Source organism: Pelophylax lessonae (assembly GCF_965119305.1).
Source record: "Pelophylax lessonae genome assembly, chromosome: 3".
NCBI lineage: Eukaryota > Metazoa > Chordata > Amphibia > Anura > Ranidae > Pelophylax > Pelophylax lessonae.
This window is the reverse complement of record NC_138770.1, coordinates 507,637,133-507,656,678: the sequence shown is the minus strand read 5'-3', so window position 1 is coordinate 507,656,678 and position 19,546 is coordinate 507,637,133. Positions and strand designations below refer to the sequence as shown.

The window sequence follows — 19,546 nt, the reverse complement described above, 5'->3', positions numbered from 1 at the left end:
GTCTTGTTCGCTTCCCAGACGATACCGGGATTGCTGTTAGGGATGTCATTGGTACTGAAATAGTCATTAAGTTCCCGTGTGACATTCTCAAGCACCTCAGGGGTTTGTAATACTCTCGGTCTCCACTTCCAATCAGAACTCTGGGTCAAATATCCCAAGGAAATTTGCAACGTGAGTGGTGCGTAGTCTAATCATGTAATTGGTTCGATAGAGACATCCATTACTGACGAAAGAAGTCTGTGTGTGGACCAAAAAGAGATTAATGCAGGAGTACAGTTGTGGGGTTGAGAAAAAAGTATAGTCACGTTCTCCTGCATGAAGAATGCGCCAGTTATCAACCAGCTGCAATTCATGTAGTGACCATAGGATGCGTTTTTTAGAGCCGTGAGGTACCAAGGAAGATCCCGTTGAGATGTCTATGGTGGGATCAAGGGGTACATTACAGTCCCTTCCAAGTATCAGCCTTCTGCAAATTCCATTAGTTTTGAGAGTACCTTAGAGGAAGAATTCTTGATGTGTGTTTGGAGAATATACAGTAGCTAGTGTCACCTTAGTGCTGCCAATATGGCCCTTAAGTAAAAGATAACGGCTGCCTGAGTCAACGCACTTGTTCAATAAGGACCAAGGTATCTTTTTACAGAGCAGGATAGAGACCCTTTTAGACTTAGCTTCTTGATTAGGGGCATGGATACGTGCATAGGAAGAATCTATTCTGGAGGAGAGGGAGCCCCCCCTGCCCTAAAATGGGTTTCTTTAGTGAATGCTACATCCGTATGCGAGCTCCTAAGATCATTAAGGAGCATCCTATGTTTCTCAGGGACGTTGAGATCCTTGGTGTTTAAGGAGGGGGAGATGAAAGGGGAAAAAGGGGGGAAAAAAGGTGGAAGGGGAGATGGAAAGGGCGGAGAGGATATAGAGTAGAAAGGGAGAAAGCAGTACGGGTAATCAAACAGAACAAAGAGGAGGCACTCGCAATCAAGCCCTTCGGGCCCTCGTGAGTACAGGCCTAAGAGGTGTAGAGGTTGGAAATAGTGTAGAGGCCAGGCTCTGCATCAGTGCTCCTCTGTAGGTGTATGGCAAAGCAAGGTGGGTGATTCAACAATACCATCCTGTAGGCATTAATAACAACAATATATAAGGCAACAGGGTGTCTGTATTACACTAAGGCAAAACCCAGAAAGAAAAAGAAAATAAACAGGTAAACCTATAACTGCCCAATCTAGTCAGTGCCTAGGGTTTTCAGTTTCACATCTCCCAGGTTCCCCAGATCCGGATCGCCGAGTCTCCAGGGGAGTCCTCAACACCCAGATCATCCCCATCTCCAAGGGTACAACACATTCGGGACATAACAGACCCATCTCGTGCGTCCGCGTGCAAAATCCGCCGGCCTACCACAACTCCCAGGCCAGGGAATGCCCTGTGACTCTGACTGCGGCAGTAGTCCATCCCCCCCACCCCACCCCCACTCAGGAGATCCCCCCCAATCCACAGGTGCATATGTAGAAAGATGATCTGCACACCGGTAGTTGCTCTTAAAAAAAATCTTCATCTTTATTCAGGAACCACAGAACACAACTGCTGATAAGATCAGTTGACGCGTTTTAGCCTACAAGGCCTATCATATCACAGGCTCCACCTATTCATTGTCCCAATTAATTGCAGACAATTAGCAAAAATTAGAATTAGTTGTAGCATATGCTAAGGAAACCCATGTATGTGCCACTTAATATCCACGAACTACACAATGATGGTGTATATAGATAAAAATGAAAATAAAAAAATCAATGAAAATAATAAAGAAAAATTAAAAAGGGAATAGAGCTTCTGGAGAGAGACAGTTTAATGTATGTGCAGATCTAGATCCCATCTTAGGTTTAACCCCCGAGGTGATCTGGAATTAAGTCTAAAAATCCACCATGCCTCTCTCTCTAGTAACCTTCTCTCCCTATCGTCTCCTCTAGATGAGTGAGACAGCCGCTCTATTCCTCTAAAACGAAACATGCAAAGATCACCCTGATGGCATTACCTAAAGTGACTTGTTGCATTGGAAATATTTCTAACATTTACATTTTTTCTGTCACAATAGTGTTCCCCTATTCTGGTTCTCAGGGGACGTTTGGTGCAGCCTACATATTGTAGGTCGCATAATAATCAAATAGACTACAAAATTTGTGCCACAGTTAACATATTGTTGTATGGAAAACTCCTCACCCGTAGCTCTGGCAACAAATGTTTTGCCCGGTACACTCAAATGACAGTACCTACATGTCTTAATGTTACAAGGATAGTTCCCAGGATATGCCAGCCAGGTGGGTTGGCATTGCATAGAAGAAAAAATGCTGGTTGATAAAGCATTTCCTAATGTGGGTGCTCTCCGACTGGAAAGAAAAGGGAGAAGGGACCCCCCCTAATGGGACTTTAATAAACTTTAACCTATTGGTCAAATGGTAACCCAATAAATTATATTAGTACAAAAAGTAAAATTGATTATATATTTATTGTTACAAAAAAGACAAAGTGTAAAACATACAGCTAGCCCTAAAAAGACTCCATCATTGTTGTCACTGTATGTACAGACATAATGCATATAATGTGTATGAACAGTTTACTCATAATACAACATGGCTTTGGGGTGTGCAGCCCTTACTACACCCGGATGAGTTACCAGCTCTGTTTGTCTTTCTGGGCACTGACCCGGTCCCAAACTGGCTGCAACACCTACAAAGACCATCCAGGCGACCGTCTACCAACCCAGCTGGCCTGGGTCTCCCACCACACATGCCGAGGGGATGCCGTGCGCCTAGTGATCCTCCTCACCCTGGTGACCGTGAGTCCTAGATTTCTTTTTATATGTCCAACTCTAACCTGGATGCTGCCCATCACGCGATAGTCCTCCATACATAACCCGTTTGGCTGCATATCCCTCAGGATTTATAAAAGGGCTTTGTCCCTTAATTTTTTCAATACAGACTGCGGCATTCTCCCGCTGCCTGGCAACAAGACTTTGTGCATTATGTTTGTACATAAAAGATGTGTTGGGAGTTTAATGTATTTCTAGCCCTAGGACAAACTCCCTGGCTGTAAACTGCATAGAAGAGCCACTGCTAACTGTGTGGCAGCAATGGTCACTCTTCAGCAGTCTGAGCTGACATGGTTACTCTTAACTGCAGAACTGTACTTCTAACTAAACAGGAAGTGTTTCTCAGAGAGCAGCAGTCCTCCTTCTCTGATTACAGTTCAAGAGGTGAATTTGTACTGAAGCTGGAGGTCAATTAAATGCTTAGTAGTAGTAAGACATTTAAATTTTAGGATTTCCTTCATAATAAATTTATGTACCTATGTTTAAAAGAAAACTTCAGTTTGTCTATCTTGCCATTAAGTGTAACTTTACAATCGTGTAAGTAACAGAAAAACGTTTTAGTATTTGTGACAGACTGCAGTTATATACGTATTTAATGATATAGGCGATGTGAGGCGCAGCGTAAAGGAGGCAGTGACGGGAGGAGTGACATCAACGGGATCCACAATGCTTTCCCCGAAACATGTCATTGTGGATCCCGCTGATGTTACTCTGCCAGCCGGCGCCTCCTCCACTCTACGCCTCAGTGTGGTCCACCGCATCTTACCCAGTATCATCAGACTTCCGACAACCGCTCAGAGAAGGCACATCTACCGGGGGTATGGCCGCAAGACATAGTAGACGCATATAGATCCTTGTTTACACCAGATGAGCCCATGTTAAAAAAAAAACATTTGTGTGAGTAGCCCCATTTAGGGGTCAAATCTATTTTAAGGTTCATACACTTAGAGGCACTTTTCCTCCTTTCTGCTTCCTTACAGTCTACAGCAGTGGTTCTCAACTGCAATCACTGAGCAGCAAAATATATCACCTGTGATGTATTTCAGTTATCTTGCAAACCTTGCCTGTTACTGTGTCCTGAGGCCCAGAGTCGAAAACCACTGGTCTACAGAGTCCGCTACAGCTCTTTGATCAGCCTGCCCTAAGAGTGCATTGGACTTACTTTTGCTTCAGTTTATGCCTACCCATGAACTTTATGGACTGGGTGTTGCCTTTGTGCTTACCATTATCCTATCTTGCTGTCCTGATTTGGACTACAAACACCTCTCCATGCCCTTCTTCTCATCGCTATTACATAAGGGAGAAGCATGATGTAGTTCACAGTAGATCGCTGTGAAAGCTGCTGCTGATGTTTGAGATATAATTTCAGTGCGCAGGAAGTGACAAGGACACTGGAATTCTAGCAAATCTGTGGATTTTTGTCTGTACTTTTAGAAGTCTGACAGAAGGAAACTAATGCAGCCATAACATCCAAGGGCTGGAAAACTGCATTACATTCCTATTTGTTTTTGTATTTAGATCCCCTTTAAGCCCACAAACCTGCAATTTAAAATGAAATTTGTACCTGAAATAATATTTAATACGGTTTTGCAAAAGCTAAAATTCTAGATTGTGTCACTTTACATTTCCAATGTGAGCCTGAAATGAACCTATGATTATGTACAAGTTGTAAGAAAAATGTTGCTTTGCCCTTTTTTAAAAAAACAATGCCATTTTTTGTTTAAATCCCTGCCTAATATCTTACAGATCCAAGAAAGATAAGGTCAAAGCTGGAGTGAAATCAGATGCTTCTGACCCTGAGCCAGAAGGACTCACTTTGCTTGTGCCAGATATCCAGAAAACTGCAGAGATAGTCTATGTTGCTACCACCAGCCTTCGTCAAGCTAATCAAGGTAAGCGCTAGACTGCCATGTTAAATGTAAAGTTTGCCTAATAATTGTCTTAGATAAAGGTATCATTTTGCAAAGCTATTATTTTAAAACCCTTGTATGCAGAGAAACCTATGTTATCTTCAAAGATAACTAACATAACCTCTCTAGAATTTTATAAAGAAATTGTGTAAAAGCAGTGTTAAACTAGGTGCGGTGTTGCGGTTATTGGGTTGTAGATGATGCTGCTTTAACTTGAGTTGAATTCTTTGTTAAAGCTGTGAAGTTTGGAAATTAAGGATGTTCTGCAAAGTCCTGCAAATTAATTTTGCCAATTTTTAGGACTAATTACAGTGGGGTTATCAAACACAGGTCAATGAAACTGGTAATGTAGCCCTTCAAGAAAGATTGTTAAAAAAAAATGCCTTTGCTAGCTTAATTTTAAGTGACTAATAATATCCTGGACCTCTAACATGGAGCCACTGAGGTACTTATCTTAACCCCCATTTTATGAGGCTGTTGGGTGCTTGAACGTACAGTACCCTCGCTCCCCAATTCTAATGGCTTTTTTATTTTGTCAGTCAGTTGGACATCCCTGTCATTCCCCCTCCTGGTGTTCTACCTCACTCCTTCCCCCTCCTCTTTTCACCCCACCCCTCCTATTCCTCTATACTTTCACTGTAATTGTGATGTTCAATGTCCCCTAGGCCCAACTTCCGCTAACAACAAATACTTGTAGCACTGATATCCTAAGTTTGTCTTTTTGTCGAACAGAAATGAGGACCTTTATGCACATTGTACTATACTAACATTACCACTCTGTATCACCAACTGGAACCCGTTTTAAGCTGTGAAGTGTAATGGATATTAATGCCACCAGACTCTTATCTAGAATAAGGATCCTGGTATGGATTGTAAGGACAACTCACCCCCCATCCCCCCCCCCCCCCCAGCAAAAAAACTAAATTGGGCAGGTTCCCATCCTCCCCCAAATGCATGCTAGACTTTTTGGAAACAATTTACCATAGTAATAGTCATATAGTACAGTAAAATAGTAAATAAACACACAGAGTAAACAAAGTCCTACAGCAGACAAATTGGTTGTTTAGTTAATGGATGCATGAACTGCTGCAGTTTAGGAATAAGAGGATAGTGGTAAGCCAGCAACCAAGAACCGCTGAGGCTTCAGGTGTGTTAATGAGGCATCCTAATTTAACCCCTTCAGTGCCTAAGGGTAAAACAAAACTAAATGCATAAGCACAACTTAGACACGTGTTCGTAAAACTGTACATATTATCACAAATACTTTGTGCATTCAGGTGGATCATACTGTTTTTTTTTGTTTTTGTTTTTTTTTTTTGACAGATTGGGCTTTCTTTGGGTGGTAATTAGTCATTTTTGTTTTTTTATTATCTAACGAAAACAGTATTAAAATAGTAAAAAAAAATGTTTCTCTTTTGTTCATTGAGGGACACAGCTCCTGGTATTTAAACATTTGGGTTATACTGCTCCCTACAGGAGTAGGACACTTGGCAGAAAATCTGCATACACCTATATGCAGTCCCAGGGGGTATACTCCCTCTCTGCTGTAGCCACGCAATTTTTTTTCTTTTTAGATAGAAATTTTTTCTCCTGGATTTTTCCTGTGAGATCTACAATCAGCAGCCGGACTGGGCAGCAGACTGGATAATCTAGATCCAGTGGTCACCCCAGTCTGGCCAGCGAGCATGCACAGACCTCAGCTCCGAGCTAGGTCAGCCGCGACATAGTCCCACTGGACAGGGGCTGGCCTGCGAGTTAAATGTCTCGCGAGGGAGCATACGACTGGGTCTCGGCCTTAGTTGCGGTGTTCCTTATGGCCGACAACCCCCCATTTTGATGGAGAGAGGTTCTGTCTGGAGCGGTGCCTGCCTGGTTCCTGGTATGGTGAGTAGCTGTCTCCTCTCTGCCCCTGGAGGGTTTTGGGGTGGACGTGGGCCCCTCCTTGGGACAGTCGTACCGCCGGGTTTCTCTCCTTCCCGCAGGAACCCCCCTTGCCCAGCCATGTTTGTGTAGTCCGGTGGCCATTTTACGGTGGTTTGCCATTGAAAATAGTGGCGGCCATGACAGTGGAGCCCTGTGGGTGGTGATTTCAGCAGTGGGAGCCCCTCCTCATCCCCTGGTGCTCTCCTAGATAATTTTACTTCCTGGTCGCCGCATGCTTATTGCATTATCCTGGTGGCTGCAGGCGCTTGTTTCTGTGGGTGGTGAGTCTGGTGGGGTCCTCTCACTCTCTGCTGAGGATCGCTTGGCGCTTTGTGCCTGGTGACCGGGTGGTGGTGTTGCCAGCGTGGTGGGGGTTGTCCCTTAGCAGTGTTTTACACCTTTTGTGGGGTCCCCCTGGTGACCTATGAAGTCTTTGGAGCATATTTCCCCACCTGATCCCCTCTCTGAGGCTGCGAGTGCCTCCGGGTCCCAACTATCAATCCATGCATGCACTGATGGGGTTCCTGGAGTCCCTTGTGTCCCAGGTGGAGGTGGCTTTTGGAGCGACGGGCTAGCTAAAAGTGCCCCCCCCCCCCCGCCTTCCCCTGCCTCATCTGTCTTATCCTGAATCTGATTCTGTTACAGCAGACGTGGGTCACCCTGCTGGGTCTGCAACCACACGCCTTGAATCCCCTGACAGTGCGAAAGATTCCTCCACATCTGTGACCGCGCACAAAAAGGCACTGGTGGATGCACTGATTGTATCTGTGCTGAAGCTGCAACAGAGGCACAGGTACATTTTGGCACTCACAAGCCACCCAGAGTGGCAAAGGGGTTTCCTTTCCCCGCTTATTTTGACAGAATTGTCGGTAAAGAGTGGGGACGACCAAAGTGTCCCTGGGGGGTTCCTAAGCGCTTTACTAGGCATTACCCCTATGAGGAGTCCCTTCTTAAGAAGTGGACTGTGCCACCGGTGGTGGGCCCTCCGGTTTCCATATTAAACAAGGCAACTATGATGCCGATTGAAGATTCCCCGACCTTTAAAGATCCGGCAGACCGGAAGGCAGAGGCTGTGGCCCGCCATATGTACTCTGGCTAGTTCGGCAATGAGGCCATTATTCACAATTTGTGAACCCAATGTTGCAGCGCTGCTTAAAACAATACGTATAAATACTGAAATAAATATGTAAACTTGTGCCAATGTGCAAACAAGTGCAAAATATACCGTGCAAATTTTACAAGATCACGTAATAAATACTTCAAATTCATACAAAATTATCAAATTCATATAAATCATTTAGTCCATATAAAGTCCATCAAAGTGCAGATAAGGTGCTCCTGTGCTTATTGTGTGCATGAATGGGGATGATCCCCCTGTGGTTTTCTACTTACCACAATGCGCTCGGTAGGAAGCATAGAATGATATTTTTCATTATGGGTCCCAGTGTTCTTTAACAGCCTGGAATCCGTGATAAAGTTGGTGAGATCCTCGATGGTGGTTCTAAAGCATCCCAGAGTTCCCTCATGGAAAAGAAAAGCCATCCATAGTGAAGAACGTTTGAACAATTTTTATTGAAGACAAGAAAAAACTACTCACAAACATAATAGAAATGAAGACATATAGGTCTCAGCACGGTGGTTCGCTGCTCCCGCAGCGTGCGCTTCACCGGCCGGAAGTGACGTGGCAGTCCGCTCAGCCAATTGCTAGATGCGTTTCGCTGTCCAATCACACGCTGGTCGCCGACGTTCCTTGGAAGCTTCTTCTCAGGGAGGATCTTGCTGTCCCAAGGACTGAGCTTCCATCCTGCTTTACAGTCACTGGCTTTGACGGCTTGGCTGTTGAACGCCAGGTGCTGAAGGATAGGGGTTTATCTGAATCGGTGATTCCTACACTGTTGAAAGTTAGGAAGTCTACTTCTAGGAAGATCTACCATTGTATGTGGAAGACGTTCATTGCCTGATGTGAGTCTCTCCTTCTCGGTGGCTCTCCTCTTAATCTTTCTTTAACAGGGGGGTTGAACAGGAGTTGGCCTTGAGTTACCATCAAGGCCCAGGTGGGCTCCAGTTGTTTGGTTGAGCTCCTGTTACCTGGTTGGCTACTGTTTAGCCTTGAGAATTTTTTGGTTGTACCCACCTCTCATGTTCAACACTGAATACCAGGAGCTGTGTCAGTAAATGAATGAAAGAGAAAATGGGATTTTCGCTGATGATCATTGACGGACACAGCACCCACCCCTCTGTGGAGTTATTATTCTCCTGACACTGCTTGTAACAAAACTGAGTGGCTATAGCAGATAGAGGGGGTATACCCCCTGGGACTGCCTATGGGTGTAGCTAGAATTCTTTTCTGCCTATTGTCCTTCTACTGTAGGGGGCAGTATAACCCAATGGTTATGAATACTAGGAGCTGTGTCCGTCAATGAGCATCAGAGAAATGGATTTTCTGGTAAGCCAAAAATCCAATTTTTTAAATGTAGCTGTATATTTCTTGCTACTACCATAACCTTCCAAAGAACAACCATAATTAAATTCCCCTGCTCCTGAAAATTGCAGTGATAATACATATGTGTAAGTTTGTTGTTGTATATACCTGTAACGTATACCTGACAGCCCAAACCAAAAGTGCCCATTTTGCTTTTTTTTTTAATCCTACCTAAAACACACTGAATACTAAAGCTCTATGTAAGACCCTGGTCTCTGTGCTGGGCGTGCAAATATGCGGCCCCCACAGAAGAAAGACCAGTCCAGTGGTGTCACACATTTAAGTACACTCGGCATGAAGGGGTTAAATCACAAGGGCACAATTTCCTGTGGGAAAGGTCACCATAGGCTTTTTTCAAGTTGATAATTTTTTTTTAAACCTTATGTCACGTTTTTTAGAGAAGAAGCTGGCGGAGTTCTCCAAAAAGGTTGCTGTGAAGTCCAAACCTTTTTCAGTCTTGCGATCCTTGGAAGAGAAATATGTAGCGGTTATGAAAAAGCTCCAGTTTGGTAAGAAAGTGTTTTTTCTTTTTGTATTAAATTTTATATTATAATCTAGAAGAGACTTAATGTCCTGCTAATACTGGCAAATATTATTTAGAAGTATGTGTGTATAAATACTACTGGGTTATATTGCCCCCTTCAGGGGTAGGACTAGGCAGAACAAAAACACCTGGCTATGCCCATGCTTGGTCCTCAGCTTGGTTTATAGCCCCCCTCTCTGCTCCAGGTAATGAGTTTTAATCTGTCTAGTCAGGACCTAGGCTCCCATCTGGGATCTCTGGTCATAGCAATTTTTTCTCCTTCCTTATCTTTTTTGTTTTTTTTCTCTTGGGAGATCTACATTCAACTGCTGGGCTGGGCGAGGGGCTGGTTAATAGAGATCCAGTGGTCCCCGAAGCCTAACCAGCGAGTGCATGCAGACTGCAGTTACGCGCTAGGTCAGATGCGGCATAGCCTCACGGACAGAGGCTGACCCGCGAGTTAAACGTCTCGCAGGGTCGCATGGGTCTGAGTCGCAGCAGTCCCTTGGCCTACAGCTCCCCTACTTTGGTGGCGAGGATTCTGTCTGGAGCGTTACCCTCACCATGGAAGGCTAAGTACAGTCCCCCCTCTCCCCTTTTGGCAGTTTTTTTGGGGTGGACGCGAGTAATCTCCAGGGACGGTCTGACCTGCCTGCAGATTCCCTTCTCCCATCCCTCAGTGAGCTGGGCTTTCCCTACTCCATTTCCCCCCTGTCTGGACCTGGAGTCTAGTGGGGGTCCCAGGGCAGAGGATGCAGCAGAGACCCCTGGGGTCTCCCCTGCTATCCCCACTCTGTAAGGGTCCTGGGATAGGGAGTCCTGCCCTGATAGTCTGGAGGGGTCCCAGTGTAGGAGACCCCTAGGTGCATGCCCCACTGTTTGCTGTGTGGGTATAGTACAGGGGGGTCCCAGTATAGAGACCGGTGCAGAGTGCGCAGCGGAGTCTCCCTTAACGTGTCCCCTTGCAGATGGTGCAGTGTTGCAGAGGGCATAGGGAAGATCTATCTGATAGTGAGGATGATTCCTCCATGGTCGCAGCAGCAAATGAAAAAGTGCTGGTAGACACACTAATCACTGCAGTGCGTAAGACTTTAAAAATGGAGGATGTGGCTGATGTAGCCATGGACGTGGCTGTGTTGTTTGGTACGCATAAGTCACCTCGCACTCCAAAGGTGTTTCCTCATGTGCCTTCATTTTGACAGGTTTTCCTGTAAGGAATGGGAACAACCAAAATGATAATTTGTGGTCCCCAAACGTTTTGCTGTACATTACCCTTTTGAGGAGTCGCTTTTAAAAAAAAGTGGTGGACCCTCCTGTTTTCAGGTTGAATAAAGCAACCATGATCCCAGTAAGGGAATCCCTGTCCTTTAAGGACACGGCTGACAAGAAAGCGGAGGCTGTGGCATGCAGCCGGTTTACTATGGCTGCTTCGATATTGTGGCCAGTCTTTGCCTCAGCCCTGGTGTCTTAAGGCCCGTACACACTATACGAAAATCGGAAGTAAAATTTCGTCTGAACAATCTGCCGATTTTCGAATTGTTAGTACAGTGCTTTCAACAGCCGATTACGAATTTTCGGACGACAAAAACTGTATGTGCAGGCTATAAAATTTGTATCTTACATCAACACAACATCCGATTTTCGTTTAATTAGTACAGTTTTCGTCCAAAAAATCGTAAGAGCAAGACTAGGCATGCTCAGAAATGAAAGAACACATACAAAACAATTCAACACATGACATCACTTCTGAAGTAGAATTCTGTCGTACAGGAATTTTCGTAGGAAAGTAACCTCTTCACTTTCAACGAGACTGGCATGTGTACGAGGCATTAGACCCTAACTGAATGGGCCAAGCTTTTGTGCCAGGGCCTGGGGAGTGAGCAGGTCCCCACTGCTTATGTTGATTTAGCGGACCAGTTGGTCCATGGGCTGTCGTTTATTTGTGATGCAGCTTTGAATACAGCTCCTGTGCTGTCCAAACTTTCTGTTTTAGCCACGGTGATTAGGTGCGTGCCGTGGCTTAAGAATTGGTCCGCAGACAGAGCCTCTAAGAAATCTCTCATATTTTAGACAATGTATAAGTTATGTGAATGATATATGCCGTACACCCTTATTGCGATTCCGCCCCACCCTGATAGACCAATGGATTCTTCAGGCCAAACACAGGATATCGCACTTATATAAGCCACTACTCCAGGAACTCTATCGGGGAATTGAGCACTCAGTCGCTAAATCCTGGAATAAGATGCTCAATTCGCCTGATGCTCAATCCAGGATCTTAAAGGGCTACCTGACTACTCGACAACATGTAACCAATGAATTCTGGAGGGAGCAGCAGTTTAAAATTCTCCATGGAGCTTATTACCCTCACATCCGATGGTCGAAAGACCCAGCACATCATTTCTGCACTCTCTGCAAAGAACATTACCCTTCTCTTCTACATAAGCTGTGGCTTTGCCCGCAGGTATCATCTTTCTGGGACAAAACAATACGCTATATTACCAGAATGCTGGGGGTATCCATTCCCAAAGACGTCTTCCCACTCGTGTTCAATTGCCTAGACCCGGAAAGTCTTCCATTGCCTAAAGACTCCAGGAAAAGCATAACTCAATTTAAGCCATGGCTGGTCAACTGCTTGATGGCAGCCCGCAGATTGATTCTGCGACACTGGATGTCGGACACCGCTCCCACTATTGCTGAACTTTCCTCTGATATCACCTCTTTAAGAAATATTGAACTGGTGGGACCCACATTGGATCCTCGCCTGACCCGATCGACCATAGATCGCAAGTGGAACCTGCCGACTCCCGATCCTTCTTCTCTTGCAGGACCTTTCACATCCCCACTGAACTGAACTGATCTGAGACCCCAATACTGACTTGGTGGACAATTGCTAACACTCCTACGGCTACACTTTATTTCAAGTCACCAATATTACATATATTGATGTGCTTGGCAATAATGGTGTCTATATAGTTGCATCGTATGGCGCAGAGGTAGAACTGTTCTTATACACATAGGATGGCAGTAGTCTTTTTGCAGCCTTTTAATCACTCATGAGGTACTGGTTACTCCCTCCCCCTCTTCCCCCCTTCTACCCCCCTACCCTTCCCATCCCGCCATGCATTCCCTTCACCTCGCTTCCCTCTCCTACTTCCCTGTGTCTGATATGTGCGAAAAAGTTAATCACCATCTGTTTTAGTTTACTACACTTTCATGGTCGATGGAAAACCTTGACATTCTGCATAGTTTCTCAGAGCTCGAATTGTTTACAGGTTAATATTGTGGTTTGTATACTGATGTTATTGCTCGATTAATGTTTTGCTTTGTATTGAGCACGTTTTTCAATAAAACTTTGATTAAAAAAGAAATCTCTCATTAATCTGCCCTTTCAAGGCCTGTTTGGGGCTACCCTGGATGACATCATTAAGGGTATCACGGGGGGCGGGGGGGAGCCTCATCGCAGACGGGAGCGCTCCTTCTCAGCCCATAGAAAATTCTTATGTACTTCTGGGACAGAGAAATGGATCTTTTAAATCTTCTCAGGGAGGGGTTCCAAGCAACCTTAGGCTGGTAAGCCTAGAGCTAGCTTCTCCGGACCAGCAGCGAAGTCCCATTCAACATGAATGTCTGCCCTCACCAATTATTGGGGTGGAAAGACATTGGGGTAGTTTCTGGCCCTGTGGACTTTTTTTGTGAGCGTCAGGGAGATAAACAAAATGTTTCTTTTGGGGTATGCAGAAAGGGGGGGCAAAGTTTGTTCTTTTCAGGTTTTTTAGGGCCTGAGTCTCCTTGTGTGGATTTAATTCCTGCAAATTACCTGATTCATGTAATGTCCAAACTACCTAAAGTCCCTCCTATCCCTTTCCAGGGAATTTAATTACTTAGGTCTGATTTTTATTCTGACCAGGGTGGTCAAATATCAGATAGTTCTCTCTCCTGATTTGCATACAGGTTCTGAGTCTGTTGGTATCCACCTTCGAAACAGTTCTTTTTTCACAGTCCTACATGCAGCTCCTTTAGCAGGTTCGGCTCCACATGAGGATACCGAAGTTTGCGGCGAGATCACGGATTCTTCCAGCAGATGCCACAGGCATCCAAAGGGCTACGGTAAGGCCAGTATCATCCTCGGCTCAGGCTTCTTCCACCGTTTTAGCGAGGAATCAAGAGCAAGGATCTACCAATCATCCTGGTGGCCGTAAACGTCCCTTGGGGGCTTCCTCTCAGAGAAGACCAGTTGTCCCAAAGGCTAATCTACAATCGCTGGTTTTAATGGTTTAGCTATTGAAAGCTAGGTACTGAGGGATAGAGGTTTGTCTGGATCAGTGATCCCTATTATGGTGAAGGCGAGGAAGTAGTCTTCAAGCAAGATATACGATCGTACGTGGAAAGCGTACATTTCTCTATCGCTCATTGACAGACGTAGTCCTCTGTGATTTAACACCCTCGGGTTATGCTGCCCTCTACAGGAGTAGGACTAGACAGGAAAGAAAACGTTCTGGCCACACCCTAGGGGCAGTCCCAGAGGGTATATCCTCTCACTTCCTGCTACAGCAAATCCGTTTTTTTCTGTCTAGTTAGGAGTAAGGACCTAGATACCTTGCTGGGATCTTCGGTCCTGGCAGGATTTTTTTCTTAGAAAAGATTTTTTAGAAAGCTTTTTTCTCCAGTGTTCCTGTGAGATCTTCAAGCAAGAAAGCTGAACTGGGCGACGGGCTGGATGTTGAGATCCAGTGGTCACCCCAGTTCAGCCCACGAGCGCGTGCAGGCCATAGCTCCGCGCTGGGTCGGCCGCGACATAGTCCCACTGGACGGGGACTGACCCTGCGAGTTAAACGTTTCGCTGAAACGCCAAAGACCATGAGTCACGGCGTCCGTATTGGTCAACAGCCCTCCTACCTCGGTGGAGAGGGATACTGTCAGGAGTTGGCGCCCGCCTGGTTCCGGTATGGTGAGTAGTATGTTCCCCCTTTTCCCCCTGACGGGTCTTGTGGTGAACGCGGGCCCCTCGCTGTAATGGTTAAGGATGGGTCTTCCCTCTATCCTATAACATGTCACAGATCCCCCTGTTTGAGTGTGATTTTTGTGTACAAGAAGCCAGGAGGCTTGGTTTGGGAGCTGACAATCTAATTGTAAAGATGTGAAAATGATTGTAGTCAGTGGCAGTACTAGAACTTTACTGTGATAGTATAAGGTATCCTACCTGTCAGTAGCCACAGGGCGATGTCTATACATGTATACTGCATCCCAGATCATTCCTCCAGCTAGCAGATGCCTCCCGACGGCCACGGACCACATACGGCCCGCCAGGGTCCGGTACCGCCGACCACGCTGACCACCATGAGGGTGAAGGGTTGTGAGGCCGAGATCCTTCTGCAGACATGCCGCTATTCTGTGCAGGCCGCCGCCATTGTCTGGTAGATCGCACGAGGCCGCCATTTTGGTGTAGCCTCGTGTCTCCAGCATGGGGGCGGCCATGTTTGAGGTGACTCAAACACCTCGTGGAGCCAGGGGGAGGCGCCGGCAGGCGTGTTAAGGGGCGGAGCCGCCTCCTTTACCCAGGAAATAGGGCCAAAGACTTCCTGTCTGTAACAGGACAGCACTGAGCAAGCTGATGAAAACTTCTGTGCATCAGGGATGAGCCTTGGGGTCTCCCTCTCTCTCTGTGGGGTCCAAAAAGGCAGGTAACACTGAGGGGCGCTGTTGCGACTGGGGGACACAAAAAAAAAAAGTTTTTTACTTTGTCATTTTTTGTCGCTGGCAAGTGTCTTGTTTAATCATTGACCCTGCCGCATAGGTATCCCCACCTGATCCCCTCAAAGTGGCCGCAGGACCCTCCAGTACCCCACTTGTTTTTAATGCATTATCGGCAGGTTTGGAGTCTTTGGTATCCCGGGTGGAGGTGGCCTGTCAGGGACGGGGGTCAAGTAGCGACCCCCGCCTACCCCTATTGTTTATCAGATACTTCAGATACAATGCAGTTGCAGGTCCCTCCTAGGGGGCTGTTGTCTCAGGTAATATCTCCTCAGCAGGGAGGAGCACGTTTCTGCCTCCGCCATAGCACAAGAGTGGTGGATGCACTAGTTGTGTCCGTCTGGGAAACCTTTAGTCTTGAGGTTACACCGGCAGAGGTAGCTGAGACTGAGATTCCTTTTTTGGTACTTGTTAGCCTACCAAAAGGGCAAAGGATTTTCCTTTACCCAAATGGGGTCGTTTTGTAACGAACTCCTGTTATTTCCAAACGCATGGCTAGGTGCTATCCGTTTGAGGAATAACTCTTTATAGGATAGACGGTACCACCTGCTGTCTTGCCACAGACTGTTAGGATAGAAGGACCTCGTAACTAACGAGGACCTTCCTTTTCTGCTCATAAGAGTTGTTCGTTCCGCGAGGGCGGGCGATAAGGCGAAACCCTCCAAAGCCCCTTTAGAGGGGTTTCAAAGGGCGCTGGTCGGCTAAACAAAGAGTCCGGCTCAGCCAAGCCTGAAGAATATAGCCTGATGCGCCCCTACCCATCTCTGGGGTGGGGGGGTTGTCTTCACCAGTTTCTGGAGGACACAGGATCGAGTTTCGATCACTTCCACCGGTGCGATTCTTCCCTTCTAACTGAACAGTTTCAGGGGTTCTATTCGAACCTATTCACAATGCCCAGGAAAGAGGGCAAGGTGCGTCCAAATCTGGACTTGGGAAGAGATAGAGTCCATCCGTACAGTGGTGGCCTCCCTGCATCAGGGGGATTTCCTGGCGTCCATAGACATTTAGGAGGCCTATCTTTATATCCCCATCATCGCAGGACATCAGCGTTTTTTCGCTTTCCCAAAGATCATCCCTGGTTCCCACCAGGAGACTGAACTATCTGGGCCTAAGGTTGGATACATCCTGAGCAAGAGAGTTTCTCCTTGCGGAGAAACTCCAGAAGGTTCAGTCAACGATTCGGATGTTGCTGTCCGTCAATTGGCTGGGACAGATGGTGGCCTTCTTAGAGGCAGTACCGTATACCCAGTCTCATACCCGAATTCTCCTGAAGGAGATTCTTTTTTAATGGAATCAGAATTCCGATTCCCTGGACAATCAGATCCGGTTGAGCGAGCGGACCAGGAAGTCTCCAATGCTCAACCAGGGGAAGTAATTTCTTCCGATAGTATCCAGATTACCAATAGGGTATCGGAACTGAGAGCGATCAGATTTTGTCTGATTTACTGGATCGAGCAGCTCTAGAGCAGCCCGATTCGGATCCAATCGCATATGGCCTCTTCATCCAGAGGTTTTTCACTAGCTGTCCCTTCATTGGGACATCCCGGATGTGGATCTGTTGGCACCTTGGCTCAACAGGAAGGTGCGGAGGTTTGTAGCTCGCACCGCGATCCTCTAGCGGACGCAGCAGAAACGCTAATCGTCCCGTGGGGGCAGTATCAGCTACGGCATGCCTTCCATCCTCTCAAGTCGCTGCGGGAACTTCTTCGCAGGATAGAGGTGGAGGGAATTCCAGTTATTCTGGAAATAACGGACTGACCTCGTCGAGCCTGGTACGCCGACTTGGTGAGGCTAGTCGCGGACGCTCCTTGGAGACTTCCTCTCAGAGAGGATTTGCGGTCTCAGGGACCGATCTTCCATCTTGCTTTACAGTCGCTGGCTTAATGGCCTGGCCATTGAGACCCAGGTACTGAAGGACAAGGGAGTGTCAGCTTCAGTTATTCCTACTTCCAGTTAAAGCAAGGAAAGCGACTTCCAGCACATGGAAGTCTTATATTGCGTGGTGTGAATCTCTTGGATTTCCCCCACATACCTATTCGGTGATCCGAATCTTGGTCTGTCTGCAACAAGGGGTTGAGCAGAAACTATCCTTGAGCACGATTAAGGGTCAGGTTTTCGGCGTTAGCAATCTTCTTTTTAGAAACCTTTGGCTAATCATTCCTTGGTGCGGAATTTCATCCAGGGGGTGCGACAGCTGGCTCCGCCAGTGCGCGCACCCTTACCGCCTGGGATCTTAATTTAGTGTGGTCGGTTCTTCATAAACTTCTCTTTGAAGATATCAGGGAGAATCCCTTGCTTACATTATCCCAGAAGGTGGCCTTGTTGGTGGCCATTACTTCTGTACGCAGGGTGTCAGAACTGGCCGCATTATCCTGTCGTTCCCCAGATCTGGTGGTTCATAGGGATAAGGTGGTTCTTCTTCCGAATCCATCCTTCCTTCCTAAAGTGGTTTTCGTAAGACGGACTCACTTTTGTGATCACGGATAGCCCTTGAAGGGGATTGCCTGTGTCTGCCGCGACCATATCTAGATGGATCAGTCAGACGGTGGTACAGGCTTATTCTATTAAGGGTTGGAATCCTCCGTTTCCTGTTAGGGCGCACTTCACTCGAGCGCTCAGTACTTCCTGGGCCTATCGCCATCAGGCGTCAGTGGTCCAGGTATGTAAGACGAACACCTGGTCGTCGGTACATACCTTTACAAAATTTTATAAGATTGATGTGATGGTATCGGCGGATGCCTCATTTGGCCGCAAGGTTTTGCAGGCCGCAATTTGAGGAGACCGGTGGTCTACCTCGAGGGTTTTTTTCTGTTGGAATTTTCTGTTGAGTCTCATCTTTGATTGATGAGCATGGTAAACCTCTAGTTGGCACCGGTTGGGCCTTCTAGATTGGATTTGATTTCCATTTTTCCCACCCCTCATTTGTGGTACTGCTTTGGGACGTCCCGAGGGTGTTGAATCACCGAGGACTACGTCTGTCAATGAGCGATAGAGAAAAATAGATTTTTGTAAAATCTTTCCGTAAAATCCTTTTCTCTTAGCTCATTGACAGACGTAGTACCCGCCCCTCTGTTTTTAAGTTGGGTTGGGTTAAATTCTCTAAACACTGCTTTGTGACATAACTGATTTGCTGTAGCAGGAAGTGAGAGGATATACCCTCTGGGACTGCCCCTAGGGTGTGGCCAGAACGTTTTCTTTCCTGTCTAGTCCTACTCCTGTAGAGGGCAGCATAACCCGAGGGTGTTGAATCACCGAGGACTACGTCTGTCAATGAGCTAAGAGAAAAGGATTTTACGGTAAGATTTTACAAAAATCAATTTTTTGTACCTACTGTAAAATCCATTTCTCTGAGTTTGACGGACACCGCACCCATCCCTCTATGGAGTTCTGATACTTCTAATACTGCTTGCTACTAAACTGATTACCTAGAGCAGAGAAGAGGGTTATATACCAAGCTGAGGATGACCCATGAGCATAGCCAGGTGTTTTTTGTTTTGACTAGTCCTACTCCTGGAGGAGGCAACATAACCCAGTAGTTATGATTTTTGGAGCGCTGTGCCCGTTGATGAACTCGGAGAAATGGATTTTATGGTAAGTACAAAAATCCTTTTTTTTTTTTCTGAAATGTTTTTCCTAGTCCCGGTTTACTAGTCCTCTAATGGTTAGTCAGTAGTATTGACACTGACTAACCAAGTTTAACACTTGCACTACTGTACTATTTTTACTTATAGCATTTACTTAATTTATTTTATTAGTTTTGCTGTCCAGTTAAAAAAACTTTTTTTTTTTTTTTTTTTTTTAATCTAAGGCCCAGTTAAAGTTTTACACTTTTTTTCCAATTTGTTGTCCTATACCACCAGGGGTCTCCAAACTATGGCCCTCCAGTTTATGAACTACAATTCCCATCATGCCGAGCCATATTTGTGATTGTCAGAATTTTACAATGCCTCATGGGATGTGTAGTTCCACAACAGTTGGAGGGCCGTAGTTTGGAGATCCCTGTCCTATACCAATGAATATTATCAACAATTTTATGATTGGCCATGCCTTAAAAGTAACCTATAGTGGAAACATGCTTCCTGCCCTCCTACTTC

General features: G+C 46.1%; 1 protein-coding gene across 6 annotated transcripts in view; it reads left to right on the top strand.

Moving 5' to 3' along the window:
• BIRC6 (baculoviral IAP repeat containing 6) overlaps positions 1–19,546 on the top strand; it is an 807,095-nt gene that overhangs the window by 741,548 nt on the left and 46,001 nt on the right. For all 6 annotated transcript variants that reach the window (XM_082252286.1, XM_082252283.1, XM_082252284.1 and 3 more), the window contains 2 exons: positions 4,607–4,752; positions 9,574–9,684. In XM_082252286.1, coding sequence (XP_082108412.1) covers positions 4,607–4,752; positions 9,574–9,684 — 257 coding nt within the window. The remainder of the gene's footprint in view (positions 1–4,606; positions 4,753–9,573; positions 9,685–19,546) is intronic.